Raw genomic sequence first — 18957 nt, 5'->3', positions numbered from 1 at the left:
ACACATGAAATACATAAATTAGAAAACAATTCTATTTTAAATAGAAATTCTAATGTTTTCTTTTAACCCAATGCATCAGGCAGTATACCACCTTTAGAAACAATAGCATTTTGGCCTTCCCCTTCCAAAACACTAACACTGAGTGCTCTCCACTTTGTGGGTCCCCAAGCCGAGGAGGAAGTGACAGAGAAATGGGATAAGCTCGTACACTTGGCCCTTACAGCTGAACACAATTACAGCCCAGTTTCTCACAATACCCAAGCCCCAGCCATTTCCTTGATTGGCAGCTGACAGACTCTTCCCAGAAGTGGTACAAACTGCTCCTGCACATTGATGTGAAAGGAATGGCATGGAGATACAGCCTCTAATTCAGCTTAGCCACTAATCCCACCCCTTTCTCACCTAACCGCAGTTCGACCAGAGATGCTCTCAAGGTAAGAAGAACTGGCAAGAAGAGCTGAGCATGTTTTTTTTCTTTCTTTTGCCCGACTCTAGTGGTTCTGTGATGTCACGCAAACCACCCAACCCCTCTGGGCCTCATTTTTTTCATGTAAACATTAGTATTTGATTTGAGAAAGACTAGGGTTCTTTTAGGTATAATGAATCTAGAGTTGTAAAAGAAAATGCCTAAGAAGTTAATTTCCCCCACCCTATTTGCCCTGCAGGTCCAATGTTGGATCTCATATAATGTCAGATGTGAATCATTAATTACATGCACTGATCTAAGGAAAAAAAAGCATGCATGTTTGGTTGACATTTACTGCTTCCCCCATCCCACATCTAACAACAATACAAGAGAAGGTATCTAATGAATTCGTAAGTGAACCAGACAAAAACGATGAAGTACAGAGCTGCCTCCTTTAAGGAGCATTAGGGCTGACTCCAGGTAAGACACATACCTTCTTCCTCTCTTTCTCTGCAGACACACACACACACACACACACACACACGCACAGGCACACGCACCACCACCACCACCACCACCACCAGCACCACCACACTTAGGTTCACCTGTAAATGCACATGGAAATCAAATAATGCCCTCACCCTAAAGAGAGCAAGTATCATATATACCTCGAAAAGAACTTGATCTAAAACAATGTTAAATATCATGGGGATGGTATTTGTTGAACAAACAAAGTGAAATAGGATATTTTACCTTTAAGGAGTTCTGGCAGATATGGGTTTTCAAAGAAGCCCATTTTTGTCTATGGCAGAGCCCTGAGCAGTGCACATAGGACTGAGGTTGCAGTTAGTGTGGATCTTTCCTCTAACAGGTTGTCTGTGTGCTCCTCAATTTCCCATCTGTAAGATGGGTGTGTCTGTGTATGTGTGTATTATATGTATACGTGTATGTGTATGTATATATATATATATATATATATATATATATATACATACACATACATATAATTTTTTTACAGCAAGACAAAATTCCTTATTTCTCACTGTGAAAATTGAAAAAACAAAATATCCAACAACAGATGGTTAATTACTCTATGGTAGTCAAGAAGCCATTAAAAATATCTATTATAAGAGTGTATAACAATAAACTTCTTGTTACCATGTAAAATTTAAAAAAGAACAAAACTATACCTAGGATATTATAAACAGGAGGTTATAAAACATAAAACCTAAAAAGCCAAAGTCATAATTTTTATGTGACTTTCCCCAGGTTTTTGTGGTACTTTCTTTGTTTTTGATAAAGAACACATATATATTTATAGGGAGAAATATAGTTAACAATTCATGGGCCCCACAACACAATTGACACTTACCTATCCACGAAATGGAAAGGATTCTAACCAGAGAAAAACTTACATAACTGCTGTTTACTCATATTAGCTGGAAAATCAAAAAGGGCAGCTCTCAATTCTATTGCTTCCTTTTTATGAAAATGGAAACATAGATCTCAAGGAATCAAGGCCAGGTCTATTCTTGCCACCTCGAATCTACTTGCCAAGCCCCTGGAGGCTTCTCAGAGCAGCATAATTTGTTTAACTGATAAAAACATCAAAATGCAGGTGGGCATGAGGTTCACAACCTCAGCCGCAGAGGATTCAAATGTGGTGGAAAAAAACCAATTTGTGTTAAAAGGATTTGTGTGTGTGTGTTGGGGGGTGGGGGTGGGGGGACAGTCAGAATATCCTCAGAGAGATTTTTAATAAAAATAGAGTTTCCATGTTTCCCTTGAAAGCTCCTTTTAAGGAAATGTAGAACTGACAAACGATTATTGGGAGAAAAGAGCACTCAGGGAAAGTTCTGATATATTCAGTGTCCACTAAACGATCATTTATTCCTCCACAATATGAACTCTTTCTTCAGGAGAAACACTCAGGTACTTCAAAAATTTGAGATAACAGCTTCCCACTGTAGGTTACAATGGAAGCATTTAGAGTAGGGGTGTCCAAACTGCGGCGCGGACCAACTGCGGTCCACAATCCATTGTTAATTGGCCCGCAGCAAATTCCAAAAATATACTCAGTTTACTTAAATAAACCAGGTGAGGCAATACGTACCTCACCTTGAGTGAGTGGCCTGGCTGTTTGTGTATTTTACCGCATATGGCCTTTGGTAAAAAACGTTGAAAAAAGATTCGACACCCCTGATTTAGAGCTTGTTCATTTTGGGTGATTCCAAAAATCTGAATAAATCAGAGAAATCTGCATTTTCTTCTTGGTAACTGGGCTGTTAGGTAAAATAAAAACACCTGCTCTGTAACCTGATGCGTCTCAAGGGAATTAAAAGACCACCCAGCAGCAATTTAGTGTGAATAACAGAAAAAAAAAAGCCAAACCAAGCTTCAGCTGGTATAACCCAGAGGGAATGTGTGAGCTCACGGCCCGGAGCTCCAAACCAGAAAGTGAGCCCCAGCTGCAGTCTGAGCAGAGTAGGATCTGCCTGACACCCCCAGGCGCTTCATCCGTGGGGATGGAGAGGTGTCTACCACTCATCTCTACCCTCTATGGGCAGGCAGACTGGGGAGGTAAACAGAAAGCAAACTGACAAATACAACCTAGCAATGCTAAGTGCTATGAGGAGATGACATGAGAGGCCAGAGGAGAAATGTGATCAAGTTCAGAGCACAGTAACTAACTGGTCACCTATTCTTCATGGGACCGGACAAACTGGGAACCTCACTGACCTTGTGGTTATGTATAGTTTCTTCTGGAAAATTCCACATATGGTTTAGCATAACCGGAGCTGGCCTGGAAATACCCTCATAATCACTCTTTCTCTTTAAATGAAAGTAACAGGAAAGACCTGGGCAAACAAGAACCTGATCTGGGCTGAAAAGCTGGGTCCACAGGCGTTTGTACCAGCCTCTCCCACTTCTGCTATTTGCTTAACAGTGGACTTGATTGACCCCTGAGAATGTTTTGTTTTATTTTGTTTCAATTTTTCTTTTGATCCAGTGAAGATAGGTGCAGGAAAATAACATCTCTGATTTCATGGACAGGAGCTCGATTGACTGAGCCAGTTCTAACTCCCCAAAAAGTTGGATAAAGAGGCCTGAAAAAAACAAGGACTTCAGCATCCAATATACCCAGCAATGTACCACATGCCCAGCAATGCACAAATACTCACTGGATGACAGTGGAAGTCTTCAAACTCTCAGAAATAGAACAGCAGTCTGATGCCGCCTAGTTTGGGGTGGGGGGAATAATTTTGCAACAGAGAGAATTAAGAAAGCTTGGTTTAGAAATCCAGAGTTAGAATGACCTTGCGATCCCTGGCAGGGGTGGGACACAGAGGAGAGGAGAAACGAAACTTTGAGAGGGAAAGAGAAAAAAAAGTATGGAAGTGGAAATAGGAAACCCCCAAGACAAAGCCTTCCATAGACATACATTAATATATTTTTTGAAACTGCAGATGAATTGTCTTTGTATGACAACAACCAGTGAATGTCCCATTTAATGACAAGATAATGATGTTGCTCATAAAACTGAGGACCTTCTAGGTAGGTCTTACACACATGCAAACACACACTTCAGTTAATCTTCAAAATACCCTTGGGATATAGACATTATTTCCATTTTATAGACGAGAAAACTGAGGCTCAAAGACGTGACAGAATGAGTACAGCCAGTAGTCTACCCTAAGTCAATCTCATGCCTAAGCCTGTGTTCTGTAGAGCTTGGCTGGGAGAATACAGGGAGCAAGAGGGACTCGTGGCATCCTCAAGTGCCTCTGATTACAACATACTGACAAATGAAATGCCAATGATGTTCAGCTCGAAACACAGCAGCAAAGGGCACTCATTTCTATATGTGGCAACTCAGAAAATCAGCACCAGCAGCAAAGAATTCATTGTTATGGATTAAAACCCTCCCTTCTTGGTCAGCGGCTGTTGAGGCTGTCTGCCAGGTACACAGTGCCTTACCAGCCATGTTCCAGAATGAGAGCTGTCTTCATTTGCAATCTCCCTAACCACCACTTGCTCTGTCTTTGCCATCAGTTAAAACTCATCAAAACCAACATAAGTGAGTCAGCTATGCAATTCCTGTTCTTCACAGTGGGCTGTGTGGTGGGAGAGCGCACAGATGGAGTTTCCTTTTTAAATGAAATGTTTTGGCACCAGCCTCTGTTATGAGTTTTCCCATGCTTCCATCTGGGTTTAGTATTGGAACGCACACACGAGAGCCTGGAAAAAGAAAACTCTGTTGGTGTACGAAACCACTAGAAAAGCTCAAGTGGTTGACAGCACATCCTCTAAATCCTCAGACATTAAAATGCTTTGCTCAAAGAATGTTGTCACATTGTTTTTAAGGAAGAGGGGAGTTTTTTTCTGGGACCGAGCCCTGTTCCTGGAAATAAAATTAAAAAGTGTGCATCTTTGGGAGTGAGATGAAGCCAGATGGGCGTCTCAGCTCTGTCACCATCTAGCCGCCTGACCCTGGGCAGTGCACTTACCGCTTTAAGCCTTGGCTATTTCATCTGTAAAGTAGAAATAACAACAACAGGAGCCACATCACAAGGCTGTTGTGAGGATTAAATAACACCTGGTAAGTACTTAGTAGTCCAGTTTTGGACTCTCCTATTCACAAGGCTTCAGAAAAGACAAATAGTACCACTGCCAGTTTTCACAGGAAGAGAGCTACAACCACCAAGGAAACTCTTTAAAAAAATGTAAGGCATACACTTTTTTCTATTACACAATGAACAAAACAAGTTCATACATAGCAGTGTCCCTGTCAGGAGCCTCTCAGAATTTCCCAGAGGATTTACCTCTACAATTCAAATATATCACTGACACAACATTCTAATATGCAGCTTTCTTAACGGTCCAGTTATCCGTGTAGAAGATTGCTACCACCCAGCCGAAAGTCACCAACGGCTAAACGTGTAGAAAAGCAGAGTAATCCGGAGACCTGATTATCACTCAAGTTGTGTAAGGGAAGGCAAGAAAAGATGTTTGGTTTGGGAAGTCCTCTCCCACATACAGAGAGAGAGAGAGAGAGAGAGAGAGAGAGAGAGAGAGAGAGAGAGAGAGAGAGAGAGAGAGAGAGAGAGAGAGAGAGAGAGAGAGGTAGTGCCTAAAGGAATAGGTGTAGATTCAAACTATAATACCTGGGTTCACACCCCTGTCGACTCACAAGTCGATGATCTCGGTCAAGCTAATTTACCTCTGTGTGCTCAGTGTCCTCATCTACAGAACAAGGACAGTACTATTACCTACCTCATAACGTTGTTGTAGGAATTAAGTGAGTTAATATATGTAAAGGGCATAGAACCATGCCCAATATAGAAACTCAATAAACACCATCACTGCTATATTACTAATTCAAAGGTGGGCTGGTGCCACCCTACCATATTGAGCACTGAAGTATGTGATAGATGCATGGCAGTGCCACACTGAAGGTCATTTATAAATGACACCTGGTGGCAAAATCTAGTGGGCCAGAAAACATTTCAGAAGAAACTCTCTCTCTACGTTTACATTCCTGTAACCAAGGAGTATTGTCATTACAAATGTTTTAGTCAAATGTGTCTATGCACATATCATAAAAGAGCCAAATTCTCAATACAGAGTATAATAGAGGATATTGCATTTTTATCGAGTAAAAAACGAATGTGGAAAGGATCCTATAATCAAGGCCCTGGAAATAACTTTGCTTTATATCGCATTGTGTTCTAGAGCTACTTCAAGTTTTATGGCTGAATTTACATAACAAACCTCTATAGTAAGAGATAAAGGGCTCACCCTGATATACACTGTATTCCAAATGTAGGAGAGTCTATTAACTAATAACCTCATGAATGAGCTAGGAAGACACAGTGCAGGTCAAAACTGTTCAATGTCTTTCAACTTTGGAAAGGTAGGAAGAATCTGCTCCTTAGAGCGCGGTTCTCTCTACAGCACACTGCCTTCCTGACCTAAATCGGAAGAAATGAGGTGCTATGGCAATACGTGCATGGCCGTTGGGGTCACGAGGACTGGGTGAATTTCCGAGTCTGTCACTTCCACAATGGTGACTCTGGGATGTCAATGACCTCTGTGATGAACACTGGTCCCCTCATCGGGAAAATGAAGAACATGCCACCCAATTGACAGGGATGCTGTGAGAATTAACTGGAATTAAAACAAATAATATAACATACACAAGATGAATGATTTCTATTTTCTTCTACATAACTTTCTGAAAGATTCATATTTTCAGCAATATTTACTACTTCTATAATAAAGAAAAGTAAATATATATTATTGTAGTTGTTTTGTATTTCTTTTTTCATTGTTAATTTTTTTTTATACCTCTGAGTTCAGTGTGGGTATCTTCATTTTTCCTGGATAAAAACTCTTGGAAATTCAACTCACTACTCCTGAATAAACCATTTCTATGAAGGTTAAATTTCATCTGTCTTGTATTCTTTGCTTGTCTCTCTTCTAATATTTATAAACCTTGAGATGAGATCCAGTCTGAATTAGAAAGTGGATAAAAATAATTTCTTTCTTATGCCAGATCGCTGACAATTAACTTTGGTTACCCTAATTCCAATAACATAATAAAGAATATTCCCGAACCATTATAAATGTTTTAAGTGTGCATTTGTATTATTAATAACTTGAATTTCTCCCTACATGACATGTATGGAATAAGAATGAAATTTGGTGTAAAACTTCCAACGAGGTTCAGAATCCTAGAACCTCAGGGCCCAAAGGAAACTTTGAACTTGTCAACTGAATAAATTGAAGCCCAGAAAAATTCAGAGGTTTGACATGATCAGTTAAAAAGAAAGAGACTAAGAAGTATTCTTTTGACAGAATTGAGTACCAAAATATATTATTGTATCAAGTATCCCAATGAGATAACCCACAGGATAACTCCCAAGATAAGGAAACTTCTCAACCTTCGCTTCAGTATTAACACTTTCAAAATACAGGTAAGTTTCCCCGCTACCCCAGCGTTGCATTAATGGGACCTAGGGGGAACCAGGTCATCTGTATTTTGAAAAACTCAAGAGGTTATTTTAAGGAACACCTAGGATTGACAATCACTGAGACAAAGAACAGTATCGCCAGTTTCTATACTTCTAATTCACACCATTACCTTCCACAGGGATCCATTTATAGAAATTATTTCTTCATAGAACATTTAAAACTTTTTTAATAAGAATATTTTGCTCTGTACAAACTCAAAATCATTTTGAGAAGATTAAGATTTTCTGTTTCAACAAAATATATAAAAGAATGTATTAATCACAAAAATTAAAGTTTCTTCATGCTCCTGCAATAGGGATAATGATTTAAGCACAGGTTGACATGACACAGCTACTTCTGTCTGAGCGTTCACAAAGGCCATCTACGATAACTTCTCATACTTATAAAGGAAAGGGCTAGTTTCTGGCCACCTTACAAGGCAGACCAAGATAAGAAGGTTAATAAATTCTCACGACCAACCCACTAGTGTCTCTGTGAAGACATTAATAAAAACCTCAATTTTACTGAGATATATTTACATATAATAAAAGTTTCAAATATGCAGTTGGATGAGCTGAGTTGTGAGAAATGTATACACCTAAGTAACCATCACCACACTCAACATAAAGAACACTTACACCATTGCAACAATCCCTCATGCCCCTTTGCAGTTCAGTCCCCAACCCCATCCCCTGGTAAACACCAAAGGGCATTCTGTTATTATAGCTTAAGTTTCGTCCATTCAAAAATTTCATATAACAGAGTCACATAGCATGTAGTCTTTTCTGTTTTTTTTGTTTTTTTCCCTTTTCATCAGCATAAGGCTTTTAAGATTCATCCGTGTTGCTGCATGGACTGGTGGTTTGTTTCTTAGGATAGTATTGCACTGCACAGATATAAAATCATTTGTTTATTCATTCACATGTAAACAGACATTTGAATTCTGATTTTGGGTTATTATAAATAAGACTGTTATGAACGTCTGTGTACACGTCTTTATGTGGACATATGCTTTTATTTCTCTTAGGTAAATGCCTAGGAACAAAGTTGCTGAGTCATATAAGGGCACATTTGACTTTATTAAAAAATGCTCCATTGTTTACCAAAGCAGTTACATCATTCTTACTTTCACATCAACAAAATATGAGAGCTTAAATTGCTCCGTATGCTTGTCCACACTTGATATTGTCAGTTTTTAATTGTAGCCGTTGCCAAGAAGAAAAAGTGGGAACCAGTGTTTTAAGAATGCTAATCAATAGATAGATGATGTATTACAGAATTGTACACCGGGAATCTGTGTAATTTTACTAATCACTGTCACCCCAACAAATTTTAATTAAAAAAAAAAAAAAGAATGATAATCAACAGAAGCATGTCAGTACATAAGCATTTCACATCACGTAAGAAGCCACTCAGGAAGTCTAATGAGAAATACTCAAATTCTATGCCAAGGCTTCATGAATGAACTGGAGATTTTCTCTCTGTTCACAATTACAGCTAAACATACCAAGAAAGATCATTTTATTTCCTCCACTCCAGCACCTTTTTGAATTCCTGCAGAGAACATAGAACCCACTCTGAAAATAATAAGTCTTATAATCAGAGGCCTTTACCTCTCAGATTATAAATTCTGATAGATACCGGGGGAAAATATTCATACAAAGAAACATTAATAAAAGACAATGGATATATAAAAACCTGGGTAGGTTTACATGCATATGTTAGCAAACTTTTAAAGCTATGATATGTTTCCTTTTAAAAACAAAACAAACTGAACTTTCTGCTATTTAAAAAGTGGTTAAATATTATTTGCAAACACTGTCCTAAATTGGACAAATTTTGCCTGTTCCAAACAGATAGCTGGTTTTCATCAGCCAAACCACAGGAGTTGAAAGGCTTGGCCCCCCAGAAAGCGTAGGTGGCTCACACAGCAGGACGGAGGCTGTCATTCCCCAGGCCCTGCTTTCACTTCACAGCCTCCTATGTGAGTTGAGCTACAAAGAGGTCATCCTGAGGCTGAACAGGAGAAAAGGAGAAACCCAAAATCCAGCTGAGTCTTTTAATGAGGCTGCCATTCCCTCTGCCTGGAATGCTCTCTGAACCAACTGCCCCTCCTTTTCAGAACCAGTGAAGCAGCTCTGGGTTCTCCCAACCAGGCCAAATTCTCCTCACACATACTTTCGTAGCACTCTGTTTTTCCTTGCTAACTTTGCACAGGTCATGGTTATGTTTTTTTGTTTTTTTTTTAAGTGAGTAACTTATTAATGTCTACTCCTCCTTCCCCACCAAACAAGGTAAACTTCATGAGTTTTTCTCATAACTGAACCCCTAGGACCTAGAATGATCAGCATATTAAAAAGTACTTAATAAATGTTTGAGTAATTAATGAATTATTTGTTAATTAAAACATTACCTTGTCAGAGATGGGACGGATATGCCTCTAAGCTTCACATAAGTTAGAAAACAAAGGTGGCTGCTTCTTTCTCAATTATAAGAAAAATCAAACTGCAAAAAAATTTGCCGTCAAAGTGCCCTGGCTTCCTCCTGTCCCAATTTCCATGAACTCATCTGCTATTTAAGCCCATCTGACATTTAGTCAGATCTATTTTATCAATCTGTTCACTCAAAATTCAAATCTATGGAAAGGATGAAGACTTTCAGAACAAAAGATTTTCCTCCACTAGAATGAGACAAAAGAGCAATTCTCATAGTAGCAGACTTTAAACCTGAAGGTCTCAGTAATTTGTAAAGGAAATGCAGTTATCCATTAAGCCCCACATCATCACCTCCTACAGCAGGGCAAATGCTTATCCTATTTCACTGAGATGAGGCAGTTACAGTCTTCATATCACTCTTGAAGACTTCATGAGTAGAAATAGGCTGACAATAGCATATGCCTCAAGTGCACACAAAACCGCCCACTTTTTCAGTTATAAGTACACACGGTAGTAGGCAAATATCCAGGGGATTCTAGACCATCAACCTCTTCTTCAACTACTGTCTTCCAGAAATCTCAATGAAACACTGAGAGCACAGAGTAAGTAAAATTAGAATCACTATGTGTCCATGTCCATGGTCAGCCCATGTTCAGCTCAGCCCAAACACAACATGAAATTTATTGTAATGCATTTCTAGTCATTATTGGTACAAGCAAAAAACTCTAGAATCTAAATTTAAGAGTATGAAAATAGTTTTAAGACCTGAATCTCATTAACCAAATACTAATGAAGGTATTAGGAAAGGTTACTTCTTTCTTTCACTTAGTCGTTAGATACAAATTAAGCCTCTAGTATATATGCCAGGCACTGACAAGCACACTAAAGGGATGCAAATGTCCTCTAACAATAACCACGTTTTATTAACTTAATTTTTAATTGGGATTAAGACAGACCAAAATGTCAAGGTCAATTCTCTCACACTCATTTAAATAAAAGTTTTTTTCTAACCATTGAAAAGGCATTCATTCTTCCCAAAGGGCTACGTTCTCATTTCATTTTATATTGATACAGTCTTATTATTACCTTTATATGTTCTTTCTGGAAAAAAAGCTATCTCTACCCTGAAATGAATTCTGATAAACTTAAATGACCAGAGGCTTAATTTTTTTAAGCTAAAAATGGGTCCAAAATTAAAGTCTTACTCCCAAGCCACAATTGAAAGAAATAAAGAACACATGAATTAAGGCACGCTTAATTCTTCCATTGCTGTTACAAGAAATACCAGAAATATCACAAATGCCCCAGGTGTTCAGAGCAGCATCACCCATAACGCCATGGAAAACTTATCCAAGCTTTATCTCAAAAACTTGGTATGAATCCACAGTAAATCACACAAATCTCCTACAATCACACACAGAAGGAGAAAAAATAATCCAACAAAATTCTAAGTGTAATAGACACAGATGCCTCTTCCTGACAAGGAACAGCTGTCAGGCAAAGCAGTGATCTCTGAGTTTAGTCTACTGCCTCACATTCCATATTGTGTCGATATTTATCTTGAGACAAACTATTACTGATTATTGGCAACTGTTAAGAAAAATAAATTAAGTGGAACTCAGGCTAATAGTAAGGACAATTACCCAAATATCAGGAATTGTTCTAAAACAAAAACCTCGGAGGACAGCCCACTAGGAGTAGGGACACACAACTACATCTGCTAAACCCTTTATGGACGCTCTTAATGAATCAGAAACTACATTAAAATTGAACTTCATTACCTTTCCCATATAAGGCAACCTCAAAAGTAGAGATGCCATGAGCAAGGATGGAGAAACACAGAAAAGAGCAGTAGAAGCGCAGACATATGTAAAACCCAGGTATATAATCCTCCTGGATACCTTAGAATGCACTACTTTAAAATAGAAGTTGTAATAATAATATTAATATCTGGTTTTCATTACCTGACAGGCAGATGTAAGTTAAGTATTCACCTTGACCTCCAGTTGCCAAGAAGGGAATCTTTTTCTTTGTTCTCCTCTTGACTTGGACAGCTCCCAACATCCTTTCATCAAGAGGTGCAAAAATTTCTTTGCTGATGGCAGATTTGGCACTCATTGTAGGGTAAGCGAGTAGGGGCAAACGGTGAGTTTTCTAAAGAAGAAAAAGAAAAGGCATGTTAGAATGGACAGTATTGTAAGGATCCATGTAAGAATGAACCTCAAGTTGATTTGCAGCTGAAAGTTATTTTCAATTTGTGGTTTAACCTCTCACTTGCTTGAAATGCATTACAGAATCACTAAAAGCAAGGTCTTGACATTTGTAATAACTATGAAAAAATACGAGCAAAAAGTAAATACTGATTTACTCACTGAAAATGTCTTTCACAATGTGAGATGAGCAGCATGAAATGGGATCTAGAAAGTCTGTCAATCTGTACCCCAACTGCACCTATGAGATCAGACAATAAAGTTCACAAACTCATCCTAGAAAAAGTGCTACATACCTCATTCCTGAATATCACTACGGTCACCTTCAAACTACTCCCCTTGGGAAGCTATGCACTGACACCAGCACCTAGTCCACCCTTCAAAGCAATTTTGGAGCTCTTTTTCTGGAATGGCCATCAGAGTCGTTATTGTATTACCTTTGATGTCCTGAATGTCATCAAAATGTCTTCCTTTCAATATTTCCTTTATTTTTGGGTAAAGAAAGAAGTCACTGGGGGCCAGAGCAGGTGAGTAGGGAGGGTGTTCCAATACAGTTATTTGTTTACTGGCTAAAAACTCCCTCACAGACAGTGCCGTGTGAGCTGGTGCACTGTCGTGATGCAAGAGCCATGAATTGTTGGTGAAAAGTTCAGGTCATCTTTTTCATGCAGCCTTTTCAACATTTTCAAATAGTAAACTTGGTTAACTGCTTGTTCAGTTGGTACAAATTCTTAATGAATAATCCCTCTGATATAAAAATAGATTAGCAACATTGTTGCAACAAGTTTGCAAACTTAATTGTCAGGTCTCGTAAGTCTAATTGGCATGCAGTACCCATCCCCATTCTTATCCTGTAAGGAACATGATTTCATATTTCCAGTTGAGAAGACTTTCCACTGTCCAACAATTCTTAAAGTCAAGAAGTTCTTTATGCTCCTGCAAACAATCTCCTTTAACTCTAATGTAAATCTATTTCCCTAATTGTATTAATAGTGGAAATAATTATATTATCTTCTACATAATAATTAGACATGCAACAGAAGACCATTAATTTAATCACTCTTCAGCTGCTTTGGATCAGGCTAAGTAATTCTTATTTATTAACATCTTTCAATGGGTCCTATTTTCCAATGCTCTTCTGCATCTAGTTGCCATGATCTGGACCTTTGATAAATTGTCCACATTTTCCTTCAGCCAAACTGGACACAGAATTCTAAAAAAGTGTTTGACTAATGCTAAGTGTTTTGGAAATGTTACCCAGAAGTTCCCACATGTTATGCTCCTGTGGTTAACTGGCAGTGTGTGCCCAGTAATTAAGAAAAGAAAGCAGTATGTTGCTGGCTCACAATGAGTTCCCCTTCTCCCCTCCCCAAAGCTTATACAAGGTCTGACAGTTAAGTTTGCAAACTTGTTGCAATGATGTTGCTAATCTTTTTTGATATCTGAGCGATTATTCATTATGAATTTCTACCAATCGGACAGTTAACCAAGTTTACTGTTTAGAAGTGCTGAAACGGCTGCGTGAAAAAGTTAGGTGACATGAACTTTTTACCAACAATTCAGGGCTCTTGAACCATGACAACGCACCAGCTCACATGACACTGTCTATATGGGAGTTTTTAGCCAATAAACAAATAACTGTATTGGAACACCCTCCCTACTCACCTGATCTGGCCCTCAATGACTTCTTTGTTTACCTGAAGATAAAAGAAATGTTGAAAAGGAGACATTTTGATGACATTCAGGACATCAAAAGTAATACAATGACACCTCTGATGGCCATTCCAGCAAGAGTTCCAAAATTGCTTAGAAGGGTGGACTAGGCACTGACGTTGATGCATAGCTGCCCAAGGGGAGAACTTCGAAGGTGACTGCAGTGATATTCAGCAATGAGGTGTGTAGCACTTTTTCTAGGATGAGTTTGTGAACTTAATTGTCTGACCTCGTACATATACAGTCCCCATTTTACATTTAGTTTTCCAAAACTTGTACTTCCATGATGGTCTTAATTCTGCTCCTTTGTATCTATTATATTCAAGGTCAATCTGAATTTTAACCCTATCATCCATAAAGCTTAACAGTAACTTAAATAAATGTTTTCAATGTGTCATCCTAGTCATAATCCACGCTTAATCGGTAACAGACATTTGTTCAAGCATTTAATAAATCAGAACTAAAGGTGCAGAGAGGACCTATGTGTTGGTCATGCAGGTCATACGGAGTATTCAGAGATCCTGCGTACGGATCAATAGTGCAGCTATATGTGCACAGTAACAGCAGCTCAAGAAATAGATTAGTCTGAAGTAAAATTGAGCCAAGTGGTAAACACCTACTACTACTACTAGTTGCTCCCTCTGTGCTCAGTAGTAGAGATATAAGCAATCGTTAAGACAGCGTCCCTGCTCTCCAGGAGTTGACTGCTGTCTACATCAAAGGATTCACTTAAATCCTGATGATTTATGATGGAAGACCATGGCAACATCCTTCCCAGTGCCAGATTCACCACGGCTACCAACACAGCTGCCCACCTGGTTAAAGAAATGTCTCCTGCGTGGCCAGTGGGCTCAGCGGTTAGAGTGTAGTGCTCATAACACCAAGGTCGTCGGTTCAATTCCCACATGGACAAGTGCACCCCCCAGAACTAGACTGAAAACAACGACTTGACTTGGAGCTGAGCTGCGGCCCCCACGACTAGATTGAAAACAATAACTTGACATGGAGTTGATGGGTCCTGGAAAAACACAACGTTCCCCAATATTCCCCAATAAAAATTTTAACAAAAGAAAAGAAAGAAATGTCTCCTAGTTTCAATTCTGTAATAGAAGCTTTCTCAGTTGCACCAAGAATAGAATAAAGAATAAAAAGTGCTGCTTTTTATTATCTACCTATTATCGCTACTACATATTATAAATCTATACCCAGATCTATGTGTGCTCTGATCATGACACTGTATCACTGCCACCAAGTTCTTCATACTGGCTGAGGACAAAATGACAACCTTATATGGGGACCTATTTTTCAATGTGCTGACCACTAACTGATACCCTGTGATTTCCTAGAAGCCAGCAAACAGAATTTCCCCACCATAATTTACTCTGTGACTTTCCTAGGCAGGTGTTATAATTGACAGGGACCTTTTTTAAAAAGAGAAAAACATATACTAATTCTTTTCTAGCTCCAAGGCCTTTTACCTGTCACCATTTGGGGACATGAAAAAGAAAGCCAGTGGTAGCAGAGTGGCCTCAAACACTCTATAAGCAATGCAGAAAGAGAGTCATTGTCCTAAATTCATCAGGCACTCTCTTACCAGCACCTTCCCAACTATGGCATGGCTTTTGATTTTCCACCTCAGATTCACATTTTTCTAAAACTGTGGTTAAAAAAAATGGAAAGCTATCATTTTATTATGTAAAGTCGATCTGAAAAAAAAGGGTGGGGGCGTATGTTTTATCAAATTCTTAGGAAATCCTGCTCTTCTTTTGAAAAACTGGTAAGAAATAAAAATAACCTTTTATTCACTCATTTTTTATGTTGATATACAGTGGCCAAGAACAAAAAAAAACAAAAAAAAAACAAAAAAAAAGGAAAAATAAAACCAGTAACTTCATTGAACTTGGGTTCAAATTTCAGCTCCAAAACTTAAAACCTACATGTAACTGGGTCAGTCTCTTAAAATTCCAGACCCTTAGTTTACTAACTGCCACATGGAGATATCTTCACTTACTTCATGGAACTGTTGAAAACATTAAATGAAACAATGCATGCAAATCACTTATTTCTAGTGCCTGAAACAATAAGTGGTTAAAAATTGAAATTTTTATTAACTCTCCTACTGTGATATGAAAAATAAAAGACCCTCTGAACTTGAATAAAGTGAGTAAATGTAGCCACCCATATCAGAAAGTATTTGTAAAAGAGAAATTCTACCTACCAAAATCTTACTTTTTTCATTCATGAGTATGAAACACTCCAAACATGGACAAATGGTTTAGTATATGTAAAGCTCTTACTAAATGTTTCAGGATAAGGAATTCATAGGCTTCATCCTTTGGAAACTCAGGAGTAGGAGATTACCAGACTCATTTTTATGGGAAATTGTAAAAAAGATTTTGTTCGGGACAATGATACTGTGAAGGAAAAAAGGGCTACATAGCAGACCTGACAAGCTCAGTGACCAAAAGTAATAACACAGGATGGTCTGATCGTAAATTCCTAACTGAACCTGTCATGGTGGGTAGTCACGCCCCAGGCATATAACTTTTTAGTAAAAGGTTTATCTTCGCCTTAAGCAAGCCCTGCCCATTGTTCTTGTGCATCTAGGATAATATACCTTGACCTACCAGAATAACGTCTTCTAGACTCCCTAGGAGACACAACCACCCTCAGAAGACCACATGCACCAAACTCCTGATTGTTATTGTGCTGCCTGCATACCACCTCTATTGTAAATGTTAAATGCTAACTATCCTATATCCATCAATATAAAAGAAGTATGTATGTATCTTTCCATTTTGCCTTTTATCCAATCCCAGAGATTCCTGTCCCCCCTTTGCTTTCTCCAACCTCCCTAATCTACCACCAATAGATTTCATGTAACCTTCCTTATGTTTCCTGTTTTAATTCTAAATGTATAAAAAGAATTACCAAACTACCATTCTCCAGAGCATTTTCTCAATCCATTGAGATCTTCCTCTGGGCATGGCTTCAGTTTGGCTCAAATAAACTTATAAACACATAACATTTTTCTATAGGTTTGGCTGTTCTTTCATTGACAATATTAACAAGCCTGTGTGAAATCACGAATGTGTGCATGTTTTAATGCCACTCTAGAAATGGGAATCAGTGATTAGAAGGGAAAGACTCAGAAAGTGAAAGGGGTACTAGTATAGATTCATGGCAATAATCTATAAGAGTAATCCCCAAACCTGACAGCACATCTAAATTCAGCATGAAAAGCTTTTCAAAAATGCAGACTCCTGGGTTCATCCTTCATAGCCACTAAATCAGAATCTTAGGATCTGTATTTTAAACAACTCTCTAACTGGTTCTCCGGCAGCCACCCTGATATTTAATTTAAAAGCCTATCTATAAGAGGAACCAAGGGATGAAAAGGAAAGTACAGGTAACCCCTGTATAACAAAGCAGTTCTATAACATGGTTTCGCTCTGACACGGTTTGAGAATTAGAGAAATCCCTGAACAACATGGAGCATAATAAGAGCTTTTAAGAGCAAAAACCATCTCATTAAAAATTAGGGAAATCCCTGAACAACACGGAATGTAATAAGAGCTGTTAAGAGCAAAAGATATCTCACTTGAAAATTTTCATTCAAGCGTGGGTGTCGTATCAGATTTGACTGCAGAATTTTAAAATTAATTAGAATTTTAAATCCATTTTGTTCGTGGAGCATTAAGTTCAGAGGATGAAGATACTTGTCAAAAAGAAAACGCCCTCAGTTAATGGTGCTTAGTAGTGATGACGAAGAAAACATTATTTAATACATACTAATGTGTTATACTTTTGGTGAAAATTGCTTTAATAAATATATTTCTCTTAATTATAAACTATAATAGTATGTTGTTTTAATTTTTGGAACCTAACCCCCTTTTCTGTACTAGTTCTTTGTTTCTTATAACACAGATTCACATAACACGGCAATTTTTAGGAACGTGACAACCATGTTATATGAGGGTTACCTGTATTCTCAGGAGAAGTTGTAAACTCCTCTGACTTCAGGGATTACACAGATGAAGTACATAAGTAAGCAGGGCAAACAAGATGTTTTCTGTATTCCAACACTAACATTTTTGATTTGCAGTAGTTGAAATGACATTTGTCATTCATTTGTCAGGAGAGAATACAGGAAGAGAACTTATAGACTTTTTCCTCGATTCAACAAAGCAGCTTTATCAGACCTTACACCTCACTGTTGGTAAATCAATATCCAGCCCTAGGCTGGGAACTTAATGTAAGGAAACAAAATGAATATAACAGCAGTAGTGAACAAATGACCATAGTTAACTCCAACCTACAGCACTCTAAAGAGTAACAGGATGTGCCACCCCCAATTATACCACTATAGTATATTGATTACTTTGAGTTGAAGGCATCTGAAAAACAGCAAATGCAGAGAGAGGCTTCCCTTCCCCTGAACTCTCCTTATCTGCCCAAAGACAGATCCTCCAAAAGGAACTTAGTTGTCATAAATCCCCTCTCCAGGAGTTTCATCAACCAGTGATGACTGACTTGTCACAGGAGAGGAGACTAGAAGTGGAACCATGCCCAAACTTTGTCACATACCTCCTATCTATTCTTCTAAGGGCCCATTCATCTTTTCTAAAAATCATTTACTCTCCAAGAGGCCTATATCCTCCCTCCCCCTTTCCTATTAAGATGGCATTTAATCCTAAAATCTAAACCACCTCATGAATTACTCATTTTTTCCCTGGCTACCTCCCATGTATACTTGTTAATAAACTCCCATTTGTTCTTCTCTTGCTAACTTGTCTTTTATTATAGGGGTCTCAGGTAAGAACTTAGAAGGGTAGAGGGAGATTATTTTTCCTCCCCTATACCCCATGAAAGCTTTTCTTCTCTTCCTGGTCCACAGTTTGTATAGGCTATAATTACAAAGCTTTCCCCTCCAAGAAACCAACCTACAGTATGATTTGCAAGTCAAAGCAGTCTTAAGTGGTAGTTGTAGAAACTAATTGCAGTGTATTTTAATCTTTTTCAAGCCTTTTCAGCGATCTTTTCAATTTGACCCGTCTAATCCATATCCATTTTTGTTAGTACATGGTTACTGTAGTGAGATGGCCCCCACAAGTAACCAGGAAATAAAATTATCCCTCAGAGGAGTTGTAAACCCCTCTGACTTCAGGAATTACACAGA

General features: G+C 38.4%; 1 protein-coding gene across 2 annotated transcripts in view; it reads right to left on the bottom strand.

Annotated features, from left to right (window-relative positions):
* The window catches only part of STXBP6 (syntaxin binding protein 6), a 236486-nt gene that overhangs the window by 146120 nt on the left and 71409 nt on the right, over positions 1–18957 (bottom strand). Inside the window, exon 2 of one of the 2 annotated variants that reach the window (XM_019718447.3) lies at positions 11820–12009. In XM_019718447.3, coding sequence (XP_019574006.1) covers positions 11820–11973 — 154 coding nt within the window. In that variant the 5' untranslated portion in view covers positions 11974–12009. The remainder of the gene's footprint in view (positions 1–11819; positions 12010–18957) is intronic. The other variant, XM_074328106.2, reaches the window with a different exon arrangement.

Source organism: Rhinolophus sinicus, chromosome 3, assembly GCF_057876585.1.
Source record: "Rhinolophus sinicus isolate RSI-liver-muscle chromosome 3, RSI-T2T, whole genome shotgun sequence".
NCBI lineage: Eukaryota > Metazoa > Chordata > Mammalia > Chiroptera > Rhinolophidae > Rhinolophus > Rhinolophus sinicus.
The sequence above is the reverse complement of the archived record's forward strand: the minus strand, read 5'-3'. Positions and strand labels throughout refer to the sequence as shown.